Raw genomic sequence first — 13,882 nt, 5'->3', positions numbered from 1 at the left:
TGTCGCACTTCCGCCCTCAAAGCATTCGAGGCAAATGTAAACAATAAAGATGGCTGATTCCGATAACTTCTTGCCCCCCCCCCCCTCCCCCCCTCGTCCACACACAAGTTGTTGTTCTGGTTAATGCAGTCATTCCAAATCATGTTGTGTCACGTAAACATATGTCTTGTATTTGTACATTTACCTCGAACGCTTTGAGGTCGGAACTGACATAATCCGAGTGGGATAATTCCGATTTCCCACTGCCCTCGAATGCAGCATTTTTCTGGGAGAATGACGCTCTCAGCTCATTGAAAAGCATTGGACTTTGGATCGTTGCGATTTGTAATTGTTTGTGAGTATTATTTTGATTTGAAAATGTGATAAAATGTTTGACTACTATAACAATATGCCTGGTTTGTTGCTAGTGAAAGCACTACAACCCCTTTGCATTTATGTATTGTATAGAGAAAGCACGTAGCCTTCCACAAAATGAAGTCTAGCACTTGTTATAGTTACAAAATAAAATAATTGTCTTTATCGATTGATAGTTTTCATTTTTCAAAGAACCAAACAACACTTTGTTTGTCATTTTGTGCTTTAATTTGCAGGGGGGGGGGGGGGGGGTAGTAGGTATAGAATGAAAAGGAGAGAGAAAAAACAAATAATCCCATCAACCTTTCAAACACTTTCACGCTATATCACAAAGCCTTTATAGCTGTACAATAAACACTATGTTAATTATCTCATCACAGGAGTGCTCTGTTCATGCCGCGGCCGAATTTATTGCTTTTCTCTTTGGTTGTAAAAGGACCCCGTTTATATCAGCACACAAGTTACTGCAGCATGAAAAACTTTCCACTAGGGGGAAGTATTGTGCCAAATTGGCCAGCGCAGGTGTGTATTGAGTACTGTTTTTTTTCTTGAGTTAATGTTAAATGGTACAAACTGAGTTGATGTGATTGATATAAACACACATTACTCGACAAAAAAAAATAGGACTATTGAGCTTTTAGTTGCCATTTCAAGATGAGCCTAAAATGCACTATAATCTTCAAAGATCAATTCATTTTGACCTTGAATGCCAGTGCAACTGTTTGTTTTTGTTTTTTTGTCTCATCCTTAAATTTTCCCCAAACCCCAATATCCCTAACTTTCTGAAAATAGTATTTAACAATAATATGTTCATGATAAAAATCCCCTTGGTCGGATCATCATCCTGACTGTTTTAAAAGACTGCCTTTCATTTGTGAGGTAGAACTCGGTGGAGATATTATGCCAGGCCCCCCAGTATATGCCATCTCGTACCCCCTTGTACTTCCCAAAATAGTACCTTCCATTGAGGTTTGCAGCCATGCATGCGTCAAACCACCAGCCGGAACTGTAGTAAGCCCCGCAGTTCCCAGCTGGGTAGCGGTCATTGTCCCTATCAGGGGTAGTGAAAGCCTGGTTGTTGTGGTTGTAGCTGGAGCCGAAGCTGAGTGCATCTCCCGCTGTTCCAGAATAACCCCCCACCGTCAGCCGAAAGCGCATCCTTTCGCTCGCCACTCTAAAGTGCTCATACTCTGCGTACCCTGACACCCCAGAGAAGTCCTGCAGCTCCACTCGCAGTGTCATGTCCTTGACCCGGGTCAAGAGGTGGATATATTGGTTACCCAACCAGAACTCCCCTCCCTTCAGTAGCTGCCCGAAGCCTGATCGGTACTCAGCCCAGGTGCGGTTGAAACTGACGCTGCCATCTTGCCGGAGCTGCAGGAGGGTCCATCCTCCACCGTGTACCTCCATGTCGCACAAGACCGGAAAACCGCTGCCGGCATGGAGATCCGGAGTCACTTGGTAGATGCCACTCTTCATCACCCGCCCTCTGACTTGGTGATCCGAGCAGTCCCTCTTTACAGCAGAAACTGCACCTGAGGAGCATTTGATGGAGACACAAGTCACAAGCTTGTCTTTGATTGGCCGAGGCCTCACTTTAAAGCAAGCGTGTCCAAAGTCAAGTAACTGAAATAGTAAAGTTTCTATTCATACCACCTTGATGACTAAAGATAATTCAGTTGGAGAAGCAAAAATGGACACTTCTACTCAAGGTCCGATTTGTGAAGCATAACACTAATGACCCTTAAGTTAATACTGCTTGAAAGATTGTCATCTTGTTTTGGTTCTGAATGTGGAGTTGGGGTTCTGCTGCTGATTGCTGCCAAAGCCAATCTTCTCTAGTAGGATACAGGGCCATAGGTCACTTGAAAGTTCTTGGAAAATCCTAAACTTATCACGTCAAATATTAAACTGCATGAGCTGTTGTTAAAAAATATACTGTATAAAAACAATATACAATTGCTTGACTTTACAATTTAAAAGTGAAGAATGCCAAATTGACCCTTGTATTTTCCATTTTTTTCTGTACATAGCCATTGGAGGTAAAAGTTTAGACACCATGCTTTAAAGTGGGGGTAATTACGATCACCTTGCAGCAGGAATGTAAAAATGAGTTAACAAGTGCAACACGACTACTTTCCTACTGTAAACGAGGTCTGTCAACATATTACCATCCCAAGAGTGGACCTCCATGGTGGATGCGTTCGTGTGATTTATTTAATAGAAAATGTTTACTTTTTACCTTACAGGATATAAACACTTTATTTTATGGTTTGGAAAACACGCTAATGTTGATCTAAGAAGATGGTATGGCTTTTAAAAGCAATTAACTTAAGAGGTCTGATTCAAATAGTGGTTAAAGGGGAGATCAACCCCATTTTTTCGACAATAATATGTTCTATGCAGCCGCACTAGTCTAAATACGTTATTCTGTTTAATATTGCATTAGTGGAATATGAGTTAAAAAGGCGAAATCCAGCAGTTTTTTAAATCAATATCAGAAGGCGGCCATTTTGCCACTTGCTGTCGACTGAAGATAACATCAATGTTGCTCAGGTCTCGGGTAACAACCAATCACAGCCCAGCTTCAGAAAACAGGTGAGCTGTGATTGATCGTTGCTTGAGCCCTGAGCAACATTGATGTCATCGGCAATCGACAGCAAGTGGCAAAATGGCCGCCCCTGAGATGAATTAGAAAAAGGGCTGGATTTTGCTTTATAACTCATATTCCACAAATGTAATATTAATCACAATGTCATGTTTAGACTAGTGAGGTCACATATAACATATTATTGTCAAGAGATGTTTAAGGTTGACTTCCACTTTAAAGTATGGGATTCTTTGGGTTTCCATGGTCCCAACTTACGACTTTTCGAAGTTAAGAGTGATATGTAATGTAAGAATATGTTATCACAAGGCACAAAACAACAACGAAAGAACGACTTCACCAGAAGAAAATCAATGTTCAGAATAGCCCCGCCCAGAATCCTGACCTAAACCCTAGAGTGCCATGCACAAATTTGAATTTGATTTATTTAAAAGAGGACATTGGAATTTAATAAAACACATAAAAAATTCACGAATTAAAAAAGCCAGAATTAGCCAGAAGGCTATTTTCCATCTGTAGTCCCCTGGCCATGATGTTAAAAAAGCAATAACATACAAAAATATAAGTACAGCATAGACACACAATTAGTAAAAACATACAATTAATAATAATAATGCATTGGATTTATATAGCGCTTTTCTAGACACTCAAATATGCTTTACAATGGAATGGATACATAATAATTCTTGCACTCAGACATTCACACCGTGTGGCAGGCTGACTGAAGCGTGGCTACCAGTGTGCGCCTACGGCCTCTCTGACCACCACCAAACATTCGCACCTTCCATACACCAGTGTGAGTAGCACTGGAGGCAATGTGTATGAAGTGCCTTGCCCAAGGGCACAATGACACATTACTCATTGAACAGCCGACCTTCTGGTTACTGAGCGACCGTCTCTACACCCTGAGCTACGGCCGCCACAATTTGACTAAACAGGTCAACACACTAAAAAGACAACACAACTTTGCTGTTAAGAATAGAAACAATACAATACATTACAAATACACATAACAACAGATTAAGTATATTTTAGTGTTGACAAGTATATGATTCAACAAGCCACTTTTTCAAATGTTTAGTAAAAGCCCTATATGTTAACTGTCTAATCTGATCTGGCAGTGAGTTGCATTCCCTGGCCTCTCTCACAGTCCAGGCGGACTGACTGAAGATGCTCTTACGAAGAGGGATAACAAAGTCTCCTCTCGTAGAACCTCTCGTCACACACTCACTGTTATTTCTCTGAATGATAAACTTGGATAACGGAGCTGGGGCTAAATTGTTAGTAACCTTATAAATCAAGCACAAATCTGCAAACTTACGAAGGTCAGTCCAGTTTAGAAAACCATATTTGTCTAATATATTACAGTGGTGGTAGTGACTTGTTTTTTTTAATCCAAAACTTTGATGGCTTGCTCATACAAACATATAATACTGGTCTCATTGTGTTATTTGAGGCCTGAGACCAACTCGTCAAACAATAATTAAGGTGGCTAAAAATTATAGTGTAAAAAGATTTTTGCCGCAATCAGCAGACATTCCATTCCTGATTGAACAAAAATTTGCAAGATTTAACTTGATTTTTTTTTTACATAATTTGTCAACATGAGCTTTGAAGGAAAGGGTAAAGTCAATCAATAGTCCAACATATTTATATTGATTAACAGTCTGTAGTTTTTTTTTTTAACCTGAAACCCATATATCAGGACCATGGGAATTTTTATTGGTTTTACTAAAAAACATGCTGACTGTTTTGGAGACATCCAGCTGAAGACACCACTCTTGCAGCCATGTAGTAACATTATCCATTGCTTTAGTGAGTTTGACTGCATCAGTGTCTTTGGAAGGACCGTAAGCAAATACAACTGTATCATCTGCATACATGATACATTTGACATCTCGGCCTATAACTGATCCCTGAGGAATACCTGTTGATAATTTGAGAAGCTCAGATTCATAGTTGTTAATTGAAACACACTGAGAGTGATTGTTTAAGTAGGATTCAATCCATTTCACTGCAGAGATGGAAAAGTTAAAATGTGAAAGCTTAGTGAGAAGAACTGAATGATTTACCACATCGAACACTTTCCTAAAATCCAAAAATACTGCTCCTACTACACCACCCAAATCTAGAGATACTTTTATTTTTTCTACAGACATATAGCTGTCTCGGTCAAATGTTTGGCCCGAAAGCCAAATTGCATTGGGTGGAGAGTGGAGTTGTTGTCTAAATGATGAACAATTTGATCAGTGACCCATTTTTCTGCTACTTTTGAAATAGTTGGAAGAATACTTATTAGTCTGTAATTATTTAAAGAGGTTGCGTCACCATATTTAAATACTGGAGAAACTGTAGCAAACTTCCACACATCTGGGAAGTAAAATAAGAGAGATAGTGCTAGCAAGAATTGAACCCAGGTCCTTGAGCATGCTCGTGTCCATTCCAAAGATATCTTTAGCCTTAGAGGCTTTAAGTGAGTTTATAATATTCATAACTTTGGTCTCAGTAATATTTTTTTATTGAAAAATGTGCAGTAACCTGAACAAGATAGTAATTGTTTGATTTTGTAAAATTTTTAGAAAAATCATTAACCGAATTAATAAAGTATGAATTGAAGGCCTGTGCTATTACATTTGACTCTCTAAGGATTTTTCCATTTAAGTGGATTTCCAGATTTTTTTTGAATTTTAAGGGGTTTACCTGTCATTTTTTTAAATGTAGTTCCAAATAATTTTGGTATTTCCTCTTGCACTATTCAAAGAAGTAATGAGAAAAATCTGCCTTGGCTTTTCTGATTTCTTTAATTACTTTGTTTCTTAAGGGGACATACTGATGAATACATCCCATCTTTATAGTCAATTTTAAAGCATTGTCTCGTTCTTTTATTAATCACAGAATAGATTTATTTAACCAGGGAATGTTGTTCTTCTTAGCTCTGTGTTTAATTTTCTGTGTGAATTGTAAAACAATTTCTTTTAATTTACTTGTTAACAAAGAACAGTCACGATCTACGTCAAGTCCTGAAAACAGTCCATTCCAGTTCACCTGCTCTACTGAGTTTTGGAAATTGTTTTGTTCGTGTTTTGGAATCCAATAAGCTTCTGTGACAGGCAAACGCTTTATTTAGTTTTCTATTTATCATGATCATAATCAGATTGCGATCTGACAAACCAGTCAGCATGTTAAATGATTTTAGTATTCTCTCTGGTCTGTTAGTGAAGGCTAGATTTATCTGTGTACTTGCGCAACTTGCTATTCGTGTGGAGCCATTAATAACTTGAGTCATATAAAAATTATAACCCTTTTCAGATGGTTTCCGTTTTGTTTAGCCTCACAATTTACATTTAAATCACCCATAATAATCACTCTTTGGTCAAATTGAATTGTTATAGAGAGCTATGAGAGTAAAATACATTTGCTGTGACAAAGTTAATTTTAAAGCAATAAATTCGAGTCCAATTTCATGTGCCACATGTATTTCATTACAATTAAAAGTGTCCTTAGCATAAATCAGAACTCCTCCACCCTTTGAGCCCCATCTATCTTTTCGAAATACTTTATAGCCAGGTACAGACAGTATTGTTGGAGCTGAAAATTCATGAAGCCATGTTTTACAGAGGCAACGGAAGTCAATATTTGAGTCAGTAAGAAGATGGTGAATTTGGTCACTTTTTTACTTCAAACCATGTATGTTTAAGCGAGAGAGGCCCTTGTAGTCTGACTCGCCATCCATCTATCTCTACAGGTTCTTGCGATAAGACCTAAAAAAACGTTATCATGGTGTGTGAAAAATTGTGTCTCTTACCTTCAGATGGTATCAGCCTCAGTGATCCGCTGGCTGTCTTGCTTTCATTCTCATTATACTTTGGCAGATCTTTTGGATGCCTCTCCGGTGGTGATCCTCCATTTGGGCCCAATTGACTGCCGTTGAAGAATGCCGCAGCCACCTGCTTGATTTTCACACGCAGCTCGCGAGCGCTTGACGTAGATGACGTAGCAGCCGGGTGAGCCACAAGGCCAGTGGTGGTTGTTGAGCTGAAGTCGGAGCTGGAGGTGGTCTGGGCACGAGGGGGAAGGGGTTGGATAGTCTTTTGAAGGGTTGCTACTTCATCCCTAGCATGAAGCTTTGCGGGGCCTGGAGTGTTGCTCGGAATAACATTGTGGAGCCCGATCGGTTGTGTTGATTTTGGAATTGATGAAGGTTTACTGGTTGTTTGTGGCCTCAGATCAGACACCGTCCCACTGTGTGGGCCCATGGGCAGGCTGCGTACGCCTGTGAAGGTCTTTGGAGTGACAGTTTTCATCATGCTGGGCTTGAACTCTGTGTCCACTCGGGAATGAGTCAACTCAGCCATTTGTGAAACAGGGCCAGGAGTAGGAGGAAGGTGAGCATAATAGAAACTACCTGTTGTCGTCCTGTTAAATTGGTGAGGTTGGGGTGTTGTTGTGTTCTGGTTTAGTTCAGTTGGTGTTGCTTCTGGCTCCAGTGTCAGTTTCGTTGGTGGTCTGTCATTTGAGCGAGACCAGGGTTCAGATATTTTATTGGAGTCCTCACCAGGACTTTGAGTAGACACAGATTGATGGTCAAGATCAGCAAGTATTTGGCATTCTTTAGCGTTTTGGTTTCTTGCAGGATTGGACTGCTTTTTTTTAAGTTTGGGCACCTGACCAGTTTTGGGCTTTCCGTTAATATTGGGAATTTTTTGGCTGGATTTCAGCCTTTGATTGGGATTAGTTGTAAATGTGTTTTCTGTCTCAGAGTTCCCGGAAGAATTATAATGAACTGATTCTGTCAGTTTTTGCCTTTTTTTAGAATCCGTCTGCAGATCTGGTTGGAGATGTTGCTTTGCTTTATTTTGATCAAGTTTTTCTTTTGTGTCACTTTTTAACTTTTTGCCAGGTTTTTGCTTCTGGTCATTCTTTATGGTTTTAACAGGTTGAACAGGTATTTTGTTTGGATTAGATTTTTTATTTAACATTGGAGTTTGGTCTGATTCAGGTTCATCGTCTGTCACAGGTTTAGCTTGTTGATCAGTTGCTACGAGCTGCAGATTAGTTGTCCTGTCTTGACCATGTTTGGGTTTTGGGGTTTTGAGATAAGGATCAGTTGTCCTATTGTCAGCTCTTTGAATTTGAAACCTTTTAGTGTCATCACCAGGTTTTAGTTTAATCTCTGCTTTGTTTTTCTGTTGAGGCGGTTTTTGTTTGGTTTTAAAGTCCAGTTTACGCTCATGCTTGGAGTCCTTTGGCTTATTGTTTGCATCAGTCTTCATTCCAAGTGTATGCTTTTCCTCCGGCTTGACTTTCAGGCCTGGTCGGTGCTTCAAGCCTGCATCGGTGCTTAGCCACCTGTTGCCATCTGTGGCTGTGAGGGAGGAAATAGTTGTGTGGAGGCTGTGTTGAGGAATGATGGAGGCGGAACTTGAGCTTGGGGAACTTATTACATCCAACTGATTCCTTATGGTGGTTGATTCCGTCAAAGCTGTTTCGGTTCTTTTTGGATTAATAACTGGTAAGTAATTGGAAGTGGAACTGGAGAAGGGAGGGGATGGAAGAGATGACGTGATCCTCTCAGTCTCATCCAAGTCTACTAGCTCGGGCCTTTGAGCTGAGAAAAACGTCAACACAGGAGTGGGACTGATTGAAACAAAGTCTGTCCTCTGAGTGGTTTTGCTGGATGTTGATTCTCCATCGCCATCTCGTTGCACGTTCTTTGCTGCTTTTGCTCTCTCTGTTTTTACACTTCCCATTTCTCCGTCCTCCTTCTCCACCACTCCGTCCTCATCTTTTTTTATAGGCTCTTTTTTGTCCGCGAGCCCTCTGTTTGCATTCTGTGTTGGTTTCTCATTACTCCAGCTGGTTTTTACCCCCTTTTCTATTTCCTTTTTCTTCTCCTCCCGAATCTTCTCTTTATCCTGCCTCCCACAGTCCTGTGACGTCTTTATTTGTGTATTTTCCTCCATTGCATTTGTTTCATCTGGCCACATTTGATGCTCTTGATTATTTCTAATCTCTTTTCCACCATCCTCTTTGGCTTGTTCACTTTCCTCCTCATCTTTTCCAGCTGCTTCCTTTAGGGATACTTTTTTGCCACTTGATTCTACATCGCACATAGAGCGTTCCACTGTCTTTCCCAAATTATCTTCGTCTTCTAAACCTCTCTGTCCTAAACATTGTGTCTCAGAGTGTCCCTCCTCGCCGTACCTGCTCTCTTGGTGTCTCCCACAGTCGCCACACATCTTCCTCAGCTGGTCCACGTCGTCCTTCAGTGTCTGTAAATCCTTCATCAGCTTCTCTAGCTCCCGGAATTGCTGCGGCAGGTGTACAGTCAACGGTGGCAGGCTCAAAACATAAGGGCACCCGGCTTGCCCCAGTCTGCACAGCCCCCCGGCCCGCAGGGTGGCTGTGCATTGGCCGAATCCCTCGTTCCCTTCCCAAGAGAGGCTGAAGGAGGTCAACAAAGTGAAAAATGTGTACGGTGCTGTTAACTTCATCTTGAGTCACAAGAGTGAGAGGAGGAGAGGAAGAGAGGGTAAAATAGAGCCACCCCTGTCAGTCAGTGCGGCGGTAGCAAGGTGGGCGGGAGAAGATAAGGGAAGGAGGTGGAGTAATGGAGCTCTTAGGCTGCGTTCAGACTGCAGGCAAATCGGATTCCTCCTCAAATCAGATTTTTAGGGCCGACTGTCCAGACTATTTTTAGCAAGTGTCCAAATCCGATCTGGCCCTGTTCAGACTGAGCCACTTCATTGACCCATCTGACAGGTTGCTGTAGCAACGACGTCGAACGGAGGTGGCGCCCAACGCGTGTAGTGTTTGACGTCATGGTGACGTTTACTGCTCCGTACTTCCCGTTTCTCGCAAGCACGTTAAGCGGTTTTCTTTTCTTTTCTTTTTAATTCTTTTTTTTCTTTTCTTTTTTTTAACGACCATATATCTATGGCTATGACCGGGCACTATTTCGCTATTTCCGGTTGCGCATGTGAAGATCTGATAGGGTAGCGAGACCGGCTTCAGTGCAAGTAACGTAAACTGTCACCGTATTTCCGGTTGAGCATGACAGGAGCCGACGGGGCAGTGGAGTCGTCAAGGCGATTGACTGCCGAGCATGCGAGGAAACAGCCGGGCAGCGAACCGATTGGATATTGACAGCGCGAGCGCATTGGTTTTGCACGCGTAGAGTGACATCAGGACAGTCAAATCAAAGAGTGTTTCGAGCTGATCAGACTGAGACGCATCTTGTCCAAATCAGATATGAAACTACCTCCCGAATGTTTTTTCAATCCGTCCCGCAAAAATCGGATTTCATGTGCTTGGAGCTGTTCAGACTACAAACTGCTATTTCATTGCAAAACACCCACCATTAACTCATTCAATCCTAAAAGCATGTCTACATGTTTCTTTGTTTTTAATGCAAGAGCATACAGAAGGCTTTGATGCAGCTCCTGACATGAAGAGGTGGCTTAAAACAATTGTAGTTGTTACAAAAAACGGCCAACAGGTGGCAGCAGCGCATAAGATATCAGCCAGAGTCATGTTGCAAGAAGCTCTTTTTCGCAGTGTTTTTACCAGGAATAGAACACAATATTCTGTGGAACCTCGAAAAATGAGTCAAAATCCAGTATAACAGCCGCGAGTGAAGGGGGTTGCTTCAGTGAAAATGGCTGGGAGGGAATAAGTTAATGTGACCTGTACCACAACTTTTCAAGAGGGGAAGTAAAAATAAATAACTGAGATAATGCGATTGGGTTGCACTAAGTGTGCTCAAAATTAACCAATCACTTTCAAATTCATCAGTCATTCATGAGTACAGCATCATACACTTGTCAACATTTAAAGTGATTAACCCCAAATAAAGTTCAGATTTTCTTGTAGGCTTTTCCAGACAGTCTTCGCACAAAACCCTCCGGTTTCTGCTAGAAAGACGGAAGAAAAGAAGTTTGGGAAAGTCTACTAGGAACAGCTGAACTTTATTTGGGTTTAATCATAGGCACCTTAAATGATGGCAGGTGTGTACTGACTTCAATTTCTGTAACAGTCATTCTGACTGTAACAGTCATTCTGATTAATTCTGAGCTCAGCCGCATCCCCTGTTATAAGGGTATGCACACTTCTGCAACTACTTATTTGTTTTTTAAATTTATTTGTGCGGGTTAAACGTCACATTAATGGTGGGGAAAGTTTTGAAATTGATTTCTTGGTCTAATTTTTTTAATATATCGTAATACCTGGCATTTAAACAGTTTTTGTACACTTCATATAACCACTTACTGTCAACTGTATGTGTCCTAATATTTACGACAAATTTCATGGAAACAAAGAAGGTTGTTTGTATCGTTTTCCACAGTACTGTATGTGTGCCAGGTTTACGTATGTCAGTTTGTCATATTTCCACTCATCATAATTAGGCTCACATTGTGTAATGGAGACCACTCACGAAACATTCTTCCTGCATGCTGTCATGCAAATATAGATGACCAAAGGCAGGGATGCTTGCATGTGTGTCACACTTGCAGATGAGACACGTTTGACGTATTTCATCATATTTAATGACTGCATCTTGGTTGTATTTCATCTTAAAAAAAATAAAAAATAATAAGCTAGTGGAAAAGATGGTTTAGATTATAAAAGATAATGTACTGTATGTCTTAAATCTAACAAACTATTTAATATATCTAATTCACGTAGGCAAGTCAGCCTCTAGCATGAGTTAATATTATTTTATTTATCAATTTCATGTACATATTAAGCAAACTATCATTGTTTGTGTTTTAATATATATTTTAGTCTCCTGTAGGTTTCTCAGCTCATTGCGTATTTAATAATTTTATTTGATCTTTTATTATTTACTTTATTGATTAAATTAATGTGGAGAGCAAACCGACAATTTCACTCTATTCATAATTAATTTGGTTTACATTTATTATGTTGTGCGGTACAATTAAATTTGATGTTTGTTTTATTTAGTTTGATTTTATTTCATGTAGTTTAATTTTGTTTAATGGGTTGATTTTTTATTTTATTAATTTGGTTCATTGCTTGATTTCATTTTCATTTGTTTGAAGTTTTTTTTATTAATGAATATGAATTTATTTTATTTTATTTTATTAAAGCATATTGAATCAATTAAGGAAGTGTCTTTGCACAGCCGCCTATCATCAGGTGCTGGTGGGCAGCAGGAACTCGTGTTGTGTGACAAGAAAAATAATCGACTGCACACTTACTTTGTGTTTTTATTTGAGGGAACAACACGTTTCAGCGTTATCAGGTTCACCTCAAATCTGACATGATCATTCACAGGTGGGTATAAATGCTACAAGATAAGCAAAATACAAAAATAGAATATTATTATTCATGAAGTTGGAAAAAAATTGTTATCAACCATTAAAAACAAATACATAACAGCAACACGTGATTTAACAATACACAGCAAGGAAACAAAGCATGTATTGCAATCTTGCATATCTTGTAGCATTTAACCGCACCTGTGAATGATTATGTCAGACTTGAGGTGAACATGATGACGCCGGATGCAAAACATGTTGTTCCCTCAAATAGCACAAAGTAAATTCTATGTCAGTGTGCGGGGTATTATTTTTTCGTATCACATATATAAAATATATTCATTTGGTAAATTCTGTTTAATTTAGTTTGAATTCTTCTTTTTTTCATGTAGATAGTAGGCAGCCTCACGTAGGTTGCTAAACTCACTTTGTATTGTTTAATTAAATTTCAGTTTAATGTTGTGTTGTTGGAATTTTTCCCATGTAGTTGACATTAGACATTGAGCCCTTGTGGGTTGCTAATCTCACTGTTCAATTGAACTTAATTTTGTTTGATTTTACTTTGTTTTTATTCATGTCAGTTTCTCTTGTGGCTTACTAAGCTCAGTGTGTATTATTTAATTCTACATTCTTTTTGCTAGAATTTAATTTATTTTCTTAACATAGCAATGAGATGAGGGGAGCCTCTCTTGTGGGTTGCTAAGCTCACTGTGTTTTACTGTTCCAATGTTTGTTAAAGTGTTTTACTAGTCTCCTCACCTCCGCCCAGCAACGTTCTGTTTTTATCACCCACTTATTCATGTGTTTGTTAGGGGGATTTCATGAAAAAGCAAAGAAAGAAAAAAAGCTCAGGCCATTGATATGGTACATCGGCCAAAAGGAACCCATAAAATTTTGGTGGTGATCCGGCTAATGGTGCAGATCCAGAGAATGTGTTTTTCCACTTGTGTTAGCATTGCGACATCGCTCTTTTGGTTGTTTTCATTCATTTCTACTTGTATAAGGCGTGATCTTACAGACAAAATATGCAAGAGGTGGGTACTGTATCTGAGAAGATGAGCACTTAGGTAGAACTGATTATCCTTGGCGGAGGTCTGCACTCTGAGCAATACTAGCTTTAGCTGTTGTGACCTTTTCAATTGTTGTTTTCTGCCTCCTGGCTGGCTGCTTGTTATGACAGCATCAAGGCTGGAGACATTTTTCAGATGTCTTTTTAATAATGAAATATAATGGCTACGAGTGTGGGAAGCACGCGCTTTTAAATGGAAAGTTAAGTGAAGGAGATAAAGTGTGGAAGCGATAAGCTGTGACCAAATTGGAAACAGAGGCATCAATCAAATCTTTGACTTTAATTAAACCGTACAGTGAGTGATACCTCAATTTAAGAGTGACCTGACTTACGAGTTTTTGGGGGTGCGCCGACCACAATGCAATAGGCGTACAATGTCCATTGAATTAGAGCATAAAATTATTATGCTGTTGTTTAATTCTTTACATTCCATCAAATAAAGCTGAGTTTAGCAATAATGTTATTCATGTTTTAGAAAACGACAATTCTGTAAAGTGCTATTCTTTGTAATAAAATACGTAAAAATATTGTCGCAAAATTATTTGTTGGTGTTTTGCTGGGGCTGAAACA

At 39.6% G+C, this 13,882-nt stretch overlaps 1 protein-coding gene across 1 annotated transcript; it reads right to left on the bottom strand.

The window, feature by feature from the left end:
- Positions 1-604: 604 nt before the first annotated feature.
- On the bottom strand, positions 605-9,813 carry LOC147176422 (uncharacterized). Its single transcript, XM_086072575.1, has 2 exons — positions 6,768-9,813; positions 605-1,889 (listed from the first exon to the last, which is right to left on the bottom strand). Exons 1-2 carry the CDS (start codon positions 9,454-9,456, stop codon positions 1,165-1,167), a joined length of 3,414 nt encoding a protein of 1,137 aa, XP_085928701.1. The 5' UTR covers positions 9,457-9,813; the 3' UTR covers positions 605-1,164.
- Between the last annotated feature and the right edge of the window lie 4,069 nt (positions 9,814-13,882).

This window comes from Leptonotus elevatus, chromosome 4 (assembly GCF_054856555.1).
Source record: "Leptonotus elevatus isolate MCC_2025b chromosome 4, RoL_Lele_1.0, whole genome shotgun sequence".
In the NCBI taxonomy this organism is placed as follows: Eukaryota; Metazoa; Chordata; class Actinopteri; order Syngnathiformes; family Syngnathidae; genus Leptonotus; species Leptonotus elevatus.
The sequence above is the reverse complement of the archived record's forward strand: the minus strand, read 5'-3'. Positions and strand labels throughout refer to the sequence as shown.